The sequence below is a fragment of the Idiotropiscis lumnitzeri genome, chromosome 1 (assembly GCF_059441095.1).
Source record: "Idiotropiscis lumnitzeri isolate Australia: NSW breed Sydney's pygmy pipehorse chromosome 1, RoL_Ilum_1.0, whole genome shotgun sequence".
Classification (NCBI taxonomy): Eukaryota; Metazoa; Chordata; class Actinopteri; order Syngnathiformes; family Syngnathidae; genus Idiotropiscis; species Idiotropiscis lumnitzeri.
Genome location: NC_142391.1, coordinates 16402383 through 16413864, shown reverse-complemented (window position 1 = coordinate 16413864; position 11482 = coordinate 16402383). Strand labels below are relative to the sequence as shown.

At 43.3% G+C, this 11482-nt stretch overlaps 1 protein-coding gene across 2 annotated transcripts; it reads right to left on the bottom strand.

The window, feature by feature from the left end:
- Window positions 1–12: 12 nt before the first annotated feature.
- iars2 (isoleucyl-tRNA synthetase 2, mitochondrial) lies at window positions 13–11373 on the bottom strand. 2 transcript variants are annotated; one of them, XM_088289853.1, is made up of 24 exons: window positions 10988–11373; window positions 10279–10398; window positions 9560–9713; window positions 9340–9488; window positions 8850–8899; window positions 7973–8082; window positions 7783–7870; window positions 6724–6839; window positions 6484–6653; window positions 6300–6390; window positions 6069–6220; window positions 5835–5995; window positions 5645–5747; window positions 5134–5227; window positions 4433–4513; window positions 3843–3951; window positions 2932–3034; window positions 1857–1979; window positions 1643–1774; window positions 1431–1537; window positions 1202–1347; window positions 931–1121; window positions 641–785; window positions 13–413 (listed from the first exon to the last, which is right to left on the bottom strand). In XM_088289853.1, the coding sequence occupies exons 1-24, from the start codon at window positions 11252–11254 to the stop codon at window positions 268–270; spliced, it is 3108 nt and encodes a 1035-aa protein (XP_088145979.1). In that variant the 5' UTR covers window positions 11255–11373; the 3' UTR covers window positions 13–267. The 2 variants fall into 2 exon arrangements, with proteins under 2 accessions (XP_088145979.1, XP_088146065.1); XM_088289939.1 differs by lacking the exon at window positions 4433–4513.
- Between the last annotated feature and the right edge of the window lie 109 nt (window positions 11374–11482).

Here is an 11482-nt window from a genome sequence, read left to right as displayed (position 1 = left end):
ACGAAAGGCCTTATGTACTGCTGTCATGATCACATAGTGACACTTGTAGTGAACTCATCCTGCATACTTATATACACAAAACTAAAACAGCCCTTTGACTGGCTCCCTTTTGGACTCAACTTCAGTCAGTGCATTCCATTATAAATACAGTAAACCACCTCAGCATCATAAGTACGATGTGTTAAAGTCTCTGGGAAGCTCTTGGGAGTGACAAGATTCTTAAGCAAGAGGACATAACCAGCAAGCCGATGGGCTGTTTTTGCCCCCTTACTGCGCTTTGGCGAGAACAGTCTGACAGCGTAGGCACAGACAATCTGGTGACGTCGCGGTGTAGCGTCTACATCGCGGGCACCGATCAGCGGAGGTGGGCACCGCTGCTATACTGAAGCTGCTCTCCTCTCGAATAACACCACCTGATCACACATGTACAGTCAGTAAGGCCCCATCACACAGAGGGGGCAAACATTTGCAAATGCGCCTTCATGTCAAGGTCACAAATGTTTGCGAACAGTTTTTGTTTTGTTTTTTTCCTGGTGACCGTTTGGCGAACATTTGCAAGCTGGAACAAACCCTGACGAGTATGCAAGCCGCTAAGTTGGCTTAACTGTTTTTTGACAAGAGTTGCGGCGTGGTGTCTTACCTTCCAAGTTGATGAGGAATGTGCCGTGGCTCATGAGGGTGTCGGGCGGGAGGTCACGAGGCACCGCGCTTCTCAGGTTGACCCGGGCTGCCATCATGAGCTCAACCAGCTGGGACGAGGTGGACGAGGGATCCTCTTGGAGAGACTAAAAGGTGAAGCCAAGAGTGTGTTCACGTTGTTCAATTAAGAATGGATGGATGACAGATACAATTTAACATACTTTTTTCAATTTAATGTCATCTCTCTGTATTAAAAAAATAGGATTATCTTCATCTTTCATGATCTCTTACCTCCATAAGCTCAAACAGGAGCCCAGGCTCAATGGCGATGGTGAGGTCATACTGGGCCGCATTTTGGCCTGGAATAGACGACAAAAAGGAGTCCCTGATGGCGCACGCCCCCTCCACCGCCTCCTCCAGTCCTGGTTGCCTCCACACAGAGCTGCATTTGACCCAGCCGCTCCTAAATAGCGTCTCCTCTTCTGCACAAGGACCCACAAAGACAATTTAGCTTCCTGGACGGCTCGGCCGACCCAAACGGATTGCAGTGCGTTTTACTCACCGTCATGTCCTGGTGTATGAGCATACACGTCTTCAGCTAGATGAGGCAAGATGGGGGCAATGGATCTTGTCACCCCATCCAGAATCTCCTCCAAGACCGTCTGACAAGATCTTCGGCCTAGCGAGTCCTCGGGATCGCAATATAACCTGGTAGGAAGTGGCACGAAATCGAGTTTAGGGTTGCGTCTCTTCAGCGGGAGTGATAAAAGCGTCTTGTGAAAGGACATTACCTGTCTTTGATGATGCTGAAATAAAAGCTGGAGAGGTCTCTGGTCATGAAGGCTTGGAGGAGGCGTATGACTCGGCCAGCGTCAAACTCACTGTAAGCATCTGTCACCTTCAAAAGGATTACAATTCACAGCAAAAGCTGTAGGGCGCAGACCTCCGCCAAGGCAAGTGCACTGACAACCGTGTGCTGTGAGAAATCATGATTATGCGTTACCTTCATGCTGAACTCTCGCAGCAGGTGCAACATGTACTGATCAATGTACATCATCTCTTTGGCCTCCACAGCCTGAGTCCGCGGGTCAAAACCGTGCATGTTGCCCAGCAGGAACCGCAAAGTGTTTCTGAGCTGTTAGAGATGAATAAGAAAATTGAAGGAATTGGAGAGTTGGTGATCAGCGCAACGCTATATCAACCAATGGCACGGCTACCTTGTTGATGTTCTCTCGGGCCGAGTTTAGGGCCAAAGGTCCGATCTGAACTTCAGAAAATATGTTGGACTCGGCCACCCACCATCGCAGCACATCTGCCCCGTAGGCTGGCATACTGCCGTCCTGGTGATGTGGGAAGTAGGAAGGGGAGGACGTGGAAGGAAAAATAAGTCAAGATGCAGGAAAACCGCAACATAAAGAAACACGTTGTTGCCAAACAAAGCAGTTGGGATTCTAAAGCATTCATGACAGGGCAAGGTAAAGCGAGAGTCAATGTCTATGAGAGGTTCAAATGTTTTTGTAAAATACAGTGGAGAGGTGGGCAGGGGGTTGGGGTTAGTCAGTCATCATTCTATCATTATTTCAGGCCGGCTCAGTCAGTCGGCGGCAGCAAGAACAGCCAATCGGCGTTGAGAACGTACAACAACATCATGCAGTTTTTATTTATTTATTTTATATGGCTGTTACTGCCAACAACAGACCGAGCTGGTCTGAAATAATGATGGAATAATGACTAACTGTCATTTCCACCACTGGGAAAATAAGTAATAATTAAAAAAATAATAATAATAATCACGCTTTTTTAATCATAATTTTAACTGATTCACTGCTGTGGACGTTTATATTTATCAACTGCAATCCAAACATTAACTGCATACGTTTTTCAACAGGTAGCTGTGGAAGCCAGTTTCTACGTAACTGTGATGGCAAAGGGTTGCCAGCAGATGGCAGTGTCAGCGTCGCTCGCACACATTTTCGAATTTTATCGCTGTAAATAAATGGTGTATTTTGCCATAAAAGTCCTTCTCTTTTGGTGAAAGCAACCCACTCTTGAATGTTGCTTACTTAAGCATGGAAAAAGCAAGAAACAAAATTTCTGGTGGAAAAAAACCCCCATCCGCTCTCTCTTGTGGTAGGTTCCGTGTTGAAATTGTTGAGTTGTTGAGTAGATCAGCCTGAAATACTCTAAAAGGGCTTGCAATTTGAGGAACTCCGTAAATAGAGCTACAGGAATCATGCATGCAGGGATGAAACTGCCCTCAAAGCAGGTCTGAGATGAGACTTTTGTTTTTACCTTCCCTCCATTAATGACTGCATCCGGATCCACGACATTCCCGAGAGACTTGGACATTTTCTCTCCCTTCTCATTGATTGCAAACCCATGGACCACCAGTGATCTGCTCACACATGTGCGCACACACACACACACGATTAAACAACCAGTATATTGACTGACACATCTCTTTTGTGTTGTTATTATTTTGAGTTTTTTTTTTTTACTATAATACCGTACTTGACACTATCGATCCACCCATCCATTTTCTATAAACAAGTTGCTTGCCCTTAGGTTTGTGGGGAGATGATGGACTACTCACACAACCAGTGTTGACCAACCTTTATGTAACCAAGGCACATATTTTGCAAAAAAATAAAAATAAGTAAATAAAAAAAAGTCATGGAGCACGACCAAACAAAAATGTCAAAAGAAGTAAACATACAAAATAATAAACAGAGTATACTGAAATAATCATCTAAGTTATTGACGCTCACACCCAGAAGGGTTTGTAATTGCCTATTGATGCCTCATAATGTAGGAAAAAGATTACTTTTGTCTTTCAACAGTACCTTGGAAACAAGATGTCACAACGTGGTCTAAATGCAATACTGTCTTTAGCTAGAAAACAAAAAGCGAATTGGTACATTTTTTCATCAAACAGAAAATAAAAAATAGAAACAATACACTTGTTCCTTCTGCCATCTAGTGGGAGAGCATTTAATTAATGTGCATTTCACTATATGACGCTTTCATAGCTAGATGAACAAATATACGTTTTTTTTTCAATAAAAAAAAAATGTTCGCTTAACTTCCCATTTTATAAACAGACAACCATTTATATTCAATTTCTCACTGCCACTTATTGTCTCGCTGTGTTTTTGACATACTTATGACTTGAAAAAATTCTAATAATGTTGCCAAAAACTCACTTGTAAGGCGCCTTGTTCCTGACGGCGACGCTGGTGAGCAGTGACGACTGAAACCAACCTCCGATCTGGTCCTTCCCTTCCACGTACGCGTCTGCTCTGCAGTCGGTCTCTTTAGGGGAAAGCAAAAGTTGCTCACTGTCATGCCACCAATAGAAATCGCATTGAAAGTAGGCTTGCTTTTCTGTTAGTTCTTGTCCACAGAGCACGGAACGTGGAAATATCAGCAGCGAGAGGGCAACAGCCGTTAGCAGATTGACCGAAAACTGTTAACGTGTCACATCAGAGGCAATTGGAAAAATGCCCCCTCAGGACAAGACCATCAGTCTGCCTCATCCTCAAGCAGTCTGCACAGAAAACTGCTGGTAAAGACGTGCAGCTATTTGCCAGTGGTGGGCAAAAGCAGGAGGAGTCCTGCATGCGAAGGAGGGTGAGGAACAGAAAGCAATTAACCAATGGGGGACCAGTAATCTGCAACTAAGGCCCAAGTGAGGAAGAACGAGCATTTGGAGTAACAAGGATAGCCAGAGTCTTGCAAAAGGAGAACAGCCAGCCGGCCGTGTGTCGGCCATGAAGCAAATTGGGCCGACAACCTGTGACCAGCGGTTTGAGCAGTGGCGCCGGGAGCCAGCTGAGACGAGACTCAGAATCCTCAGAGTCTCCCTGCAGCTCCTCTGAAAATGACAACAATCCAACATTGGAAACCTTGAAGCGGACTTTTAAGGAGAGGTTTGTAATGTAAAACGGACTTTTTAAATGTTGGAGTCTGTCTCTGGAGTGACTAACCACCATCAAGTGTGCAATTAAATGAAAAATCTTCAGCTGTATTTGCATATTTCTAGGAATGGAAAACTCTGTGAATTTTAATTCATTGAGACATCACAATATGGTTAATTTACATTCCAGCTGTGAGTTTCTCCAACCATTTTATGATCACACGGCTGCCGACATGACATTTCACAACAGCAGAAGTACAACATTGGATTTTTTTGGTGCTCTTCATACTAATATTTTACCACTGGGTTCAAACCAGAGTAGGGATGAAACTAAACTCCTGTAATTGTTAGAATACAAACCTTTCCATCACAATGGGGCATTTTTATCTTTGAGGCAGAATTTCGGATAAAGTGTTTCATTTTATTGCCATGTTGGTAGTGTAGCTTCCAGTAAGTGAAAGTTAACCGATCGCTGCTCTGAAGGAATCATGGATTATTCTGGTAAAATATACAACAAGGACACCAACACCAGGCGGTTTTGCATCGTAAAAACTAGCAGCTGATAGAATGACTTTTACCTTCTAAGACAGCTGCCCACGACGCTCCGCTGTCAAACCAGATGTCAAGCACGTCCTCTCCACGGACATAATCAGTTACTGGTCCAGCTTTACTCTGTTCAGGACATAAAAAGAGTGAACAACGTACTCACCTGCCAATTATAAGCTAGTGAAAATGACAAGAGTAGCAAACCGTGATGAATAAATTAATCATTAATTAATAAGTTCAAGATGAATGTATTTTACAAAAATACAAAAAGGCTCTTTATGCCCAGCCTTGTTGTGTTGTTCTGCTGATATTAAACATAACCACAAGTCCTGAATTTGTCTAATGCCAAAATCAAAACAAAACACTGGAAAAGCAAAATAATTTTTCTGTATTAACACAATGGGTCATGGAATATATTGGTTTTCTCGTGACCACCAATAAACAACAAAGAAAGAATTTTGAACAAGCTCTTGTATTGAATGTCATTAAACATGCAGGTGTCCCTAATGAAGCGTCTAGCGACACACATTTTGCCCCACCCACCTTCTTGAGCACATCTGCTGGCAGTAAAGTGTCGATTGGAAGCTCCCACCAACAGTCACTGCCTTTTTCCTTGAAGAGAGTCGCTATATGGGACACTGTGTGTCTGCACAGACAGGAAAGCCACACACCGCACGCCTTTCAAACTTTTTATATTGCACGGCGATGCCGGCTATTGTGCGCATAGCATTACTTGTTGATGAGCGCCTCGCCAGTCTCTCGGTGGTAGAAGACCGGGATGGGGACTCCCCAGCTGCGCTGCCGTGAGATGCACCAGTAAGTGCGTCGGTCCAACATGGTCACAAGGCTGCTCCGTGCAGACTCCGGTAAAACACGAACCTTTTGCAGGGCGTCCTGGACACACAAGCAGATCTTTTAACACAACAACAACAACAAGAGAGATTGAAAACAATTCACAACTCTTGACCTTTGCCTTGTCTTTGAGTGACCCTGTGTTAATAAACCACTGTTTGCTGGGCCGGATAACAACAGGCTGCTTCGTCCTCCAATCGTACGGGTAACTATGAACGCAATCCTCCTCTTTGGCCAAAGCTCCACATTCCTTCAGCATGCAGATCACTAACACATGAAGACAGAGAGAAAGAAGAACCGCACGTCATCCTAATCCCAGACAACAAAAAGAATGCTTTCTCAGCACCTTTTTCAGTGCCTTCTTTAAACACAGGCAGATGCTGGAGCCCTGGTCCTGCCAGCTCTGTGAACTTGCCATCCTCGTCCACCATACACTCCTTCAATAGAACCACAACAGTTGAATCCACGTCGAGCACCGTTGGGCTTCTCTCGCTGATGTTGCTTATTCCGCCTCACTAAGTAGGACCTACCACCGGGAGTTTGAACTGAGACGCCACGCTGTAATCCTCCATGCCGTGAGCTGGTGCCGTGTGGACCAATCCTGTTCCTTTTGCCATTGTCACATGATTGGCGGGCAGGAGTGGTACTTCCTTGTCAGGAATAGTGGGATGCTTGCAGATCCCACCCTCTAGTTCTGATCCTAATGTTGGGATACCAGACATGCATGTGAGATTTGTTTTTTTTGGGACAAGTGCGTGCTTGGGTGCTACCAGTGAAGGTGGCGACACTCTCCAGTTCTGTTCCCAACACTGCTGCCATACTGACAGAGCGTTCAGCGGCCACTAAGAGCAGTTTAGAGTCGTCTTTCCTCCTCACCACAGAGTACCTGTAAATACATCACACCACCAAGCTGTTACACGTCGTGCTGTTTGTAACTCTGCGCACATAACAAATCTGACCGAATACTAATTCGAAATGCAATCGGAGGAATTCATTTTATTTTTTTCCCTGTTTTATTCACAACGGAACTATTTCCATTCATGTGACGCTGCGCAATAAAAACCATTTACATCGTCACCACTTCCTCATTGTATTCAGTGTTCATTGCTGGTTGTTACGATGTGGTCGCATAAATGAACACAACACTGCAACAGGCCAGCAGCACTCCAGCAGAAGAGATGCTGCATAATTAAGAGCAAGAAGAAGAGCCAGTGAAGGTCCTGAAGTCCAACTGAGCTCCAGTAATAATCGTGGATGTGTTAAAGTCACAATTGTTTGAAGTTTGATAATTACCGCAACACCTCTGCTTATTTTTGTTAGCTCACTTGTGGCATTTCCGACTTTGTGTTAGCACTAAGCTAGCAGACTGTCTTGAAAATAATCTTTTTATTAAGTCAAGTAAACTTGACTGCTTATTTGGAGAACTCTACAAACAAGTCTGTTCCTTTCCTCAATGTGATGTGACACAATAATCTTCCACTCGTTGACAATGAGAGAGTGAAAAGCAGCACAAAAAATAATAAATAAATAAAAATAAAAAACACTAGACAGTCTCTATCGCAGATGTGCACTCTGCAATGTATTCCCCACCATAAATGGGCGTTCGCTTTACAATATAGCAACAATCAGCAACTCTCCCTTTATTTGCTAATGCATGACATTTTCAAACCCCAAAATTGAAAGAAGCCAAGCCAATTGTTGCATAAACATTATTTGAAATGGCTACAGCACCAAAACCAGTGCTTAATGGCATTTTGAACTAGTGTTTGTAGTCATCGCTCCATTGCCGAAACATTTGCGCATGCAGGAAATTTAGCGCTGCAGCTTACTGGGCATTTGGCATGTAGCAGACCGCCTGGTTAGCAGGGATAGTCCAAGGCTGCGTGGTCCACACCAGTACAGAAACATCGCCCTGACCTGCAGATACACAAATGTCAAGACAGAAACTCACCGACATTTTAAGCGATAATCCGCCAAATGCAAACAATGCGGTTTTCTCCATGTGAATGTTGACATTACCTGCTTTAGATGCCATGTTGGGCGGCAGTGAGACCAGCGGAAATGTGACGTAGATGGCTTTGCTGAGATGCTCAGGGTTGTACTCCAGTTCTGCCTCGGCTAAGGCAGTTCTAACAACGCAGGTATGAAACGATCGGATCAAGAAACATAGGCTGTGCTTTAAAAAAAAAAAAAAAACTTTCAATTTTGTTTTTGTTAACCTATTTAGCTGCAGGATGACGCAGTAAAGCCTATCCCAGCTATCTTTGGGCAGTAGGCGGGGGACACCCTGAACTGGTTGCCAGCCAATCGCAGGGCACACAACGACAGACAACCATTCGCGCTCACACTCGCACCTAGGGATAATTTAGAGTGTTCAATTAATCTACCATACATATTTTTGGAATGTGGGAGGAAACCGGAGTACCCGGAGGAAACCCACGCAGGCACAGGGAGAACATGCAAACTCCACACAGGAAGGACGAAGCCTTCGTGATCCCACGAAATCTGCACTGTGAGGTCATCGTGTTAACCAGTTGCCCACCGATTTACCGCTATGTTCTTTAACGGTACGACTTGCCAGTGGCCGGCTGAATCTCACATGTACCCTAAAATGTAGATTTTGCTTGCGAAATTTCAGGTAATACAACATTGCATTAAGGATTGGCCGTAACTGCTGGGCTGTTGTTCAGTGAATTGCAGCAAAACCCGTCGCTGAACTCCACAGACTGTGCGACCATTCAGTCGAGTTTAACCCCATCGAGCAGTGTGCGGCAGGCCTGAAGGCTTTGATCTTCCGAGACATAAGTTGTAAATAACATTGCTTTTTTTGTTCATCCTTTAATAAACAACTTTCCAAGGCTTCATGAGGCAAATTATACTCCAAAAATCTTCATACCTTGATGAAGGAGACCAAAAAACAGGCTTGTAATCTTGATAGATGAGCCCCTATGGGAACCAAGGAAGCAAACATAAGCAAAAACAGCACTCAGCAAAGAAAATGCGTTGTCCCTCTCCAATCTTACAATTGGAAGTACCGAAATGAGCATTTCAAATTGTTGACAACTTTCCGTAAAACTAAAGCAGACGAAACCACTAAGCATCAAAGTTTTCATCATCCATTCTTTAGCTATAACGCTTGTCTTCATTGGGGGTGCGGGGGAGATGGAGCGTTATTTGGGAATGATAAAATAACAATGGGACATAAAAACTGTACAAAACACACACACACTCCCCAAACAATTAAGTACAGTACTTGGCTAAAAGACTTTTTTGTATGCAATTTAGCTATATGGGGACATTTTTATGCAAACAAAAAATGTAAAAAAAAAATTTAAAAAAGGGAAAAAGAACAAAGAATTATGTTCATATTTTTTTTAATGACCCACCTTGCCATGCATCTCCTGGAACACTTTGAGCTGAGCAGCCTCATAGGCACCATCATAGGTGTAGTAGCACTGGCCCCAGTCAGCCATCACCCCCCATCGCTGGAAAGCAGCCTTCTGACGCTCTATGGCCCCCTTTGCAAACTGACGAGCTGCATAGAAACAAAGCGAAACAAATCCAACACACCGCAAGTTTACATCGCCACTTGCATTTCTTTCCTACCCTTGTGCCTGATCTGCAGAGGGTTGAGATCCACGGCACCCAGCTCGCCCAGAGCTTTCAGCTCAATGGGAAGACCGTGGCAGTCCCAGCCCGGGATGTAGTGAACCTGTCGACCTCTCAGCATCTCAAAACGGTTATGGATGTCTTTCAGGATCTGGATCAAAGGAATGAATATTTGGAATTGATGTAATGCCACAGTTCTTGGTCATCCATCTTATCCATATGAATGCACTCCTCATTTTATTTTTAGGTCAATTAGTAATTAATGTTACTTTTCTTTACAGTAAATACCACTACATCGTTTTACAATTCTCTGATCTAATTCCTACCTAGCAATAAAATATCCATGCTACTACAAAAATCAATCACAATTGACCGCAGGGGATGAGCTCTCCAATAGCAATATTTTACAATAATTGTTCATATTATGTTTGATAGTATATTAGAGAATTGTTCCAAACATTTCTTGGTCTGTAAATTATTGTGTTCTTGAATTTATTTGACTATTTTGGAGGTAAAAGACAAGTTCACTCATACTTGAAAAAAATAACCTAAAAAAATCTGCGTAAATTCTAACATTAGTGTTGATGTTTTTTCTAAACAAAAAAAGTACCTGCTCAATAAGCAGTATCATTATGAGTATTATCATTAAAATCATAAAAATATACACCCCGAACTATGAGAGTGAGCAACAGGGAAAAATATGACAAACTGTTAACCTTGTTCAGCGCATGTCCAACGTGTGGGTCTCCATTGGCATATGGGGGTCCATCGTGGAGGCAAAACTTCTTGGCCTTCCTCTTGCTCTGCCAGGTATACAAACTTGCAAACCCACACTTCTATGAGCAAAACACATACGAAGATGTTAGAACGTGTAGCTGATGGTGTGACAAAAACATATATATATAATATATGCGCACGTGTGCAAACAAATGCATACAATATAGATATACAATTGTTCATTCAATATAGTGAAGCCAAACATTCAATTGTTCTAAACACATTTGTCAAACTCTCGACTTCTAGGATGATCATATTGTACTCAGCGATCGATAGATAGATTTAACTAAGCTGTATTTATTTGTTAATTGACATTGTCAATGAAATAATTAAGTCAGTATTTAACAATTAGTTACAGTTGAAGTTTGCAATGTAGCTTTACTGCGTCATCCAGCAGCCAAATAGGTTAACAAAAACAAAATTGAAAGTTCACCTGAATGTATTTTAAATTGTGCCTTCTGGTATATTGTAATAACAATGTCTTATTGCACGTGTTTCATGCCAAACTGACGACACAATTGTCAACACAAATAAAAGAGGTCCAGACTACTGCAGTACTATAATGTGACTCATGCCGTCAAAAAAGAAGTCATGAAACATCTCGAAGGTTTTTGGACTGTAAATTTGTCCAAGGCTGGTCTGTCGTACCTCCTGAATCTCGACTTCTCTGTCAAGCAGCTTCTGTCCTGTCAGTTTCATAGGAAAGTCCGTCCGGGGAAGGAGCACGGTGTCCCGGTACAGTCCCTGAGCAGAGCCTGACTCTGCGGACTGAGTGCTACCCTCGCCCGCAGACACACCATGACAGCGGCTAGAGCTACACAAGAAGGACCGGTGGGGGAGGCCACCTCCTCGGTGTGACCTCCGTCCCCATCTCGTTAGCGTCCGGCTTACGGCCGAAACACGGCACAGCAGCATGGAGGTGGAGTAAAACTTCGGGGGAAATAAATGGCTGCAATTTCCCTGTGTTGTGACCGAACCCTGTGGCGTTTTAATACGAACTATTGAAGTCAAGTTGTTTCGACCGGAAGAAATAAAAAGAGGACAACTACGGAAAACCGATTTGGACAAAATAACCAAACTAAAAATAACCAAAAGAGGGCGCTATTGATAATTTTACATAAAAAAAGCAAACTTCCTTAAATA

What these genes read in the sequence shown, in the direction of transcription:
- iars2 (XM_088289853.1), bottom strand. Translation starts at nt 11,254, where the DNA reads ATGCTGCTGTGCCGTGTTTCGGCCGTAAGCCGGACGCTAACGAGATGG. An exon ending in TGCTACATGCCAAATGCCCA is followed by an intron (nt 6,840 to 7,782) that starts GTAAGCTGCAGC and finishes ATGTATTTACAG; the next exon opens with GTACTCTGTGGTGAGGAGGA. An exon ending in TAAAGAAGGCACTGAAAAAG is followed by an intron (nt 6,221 to 6,299) that starts GTGCTGAGAAAG and finishes TTCATGTGTTAG; the next exon opens with TGATCTGCATGCTGAAGGAA.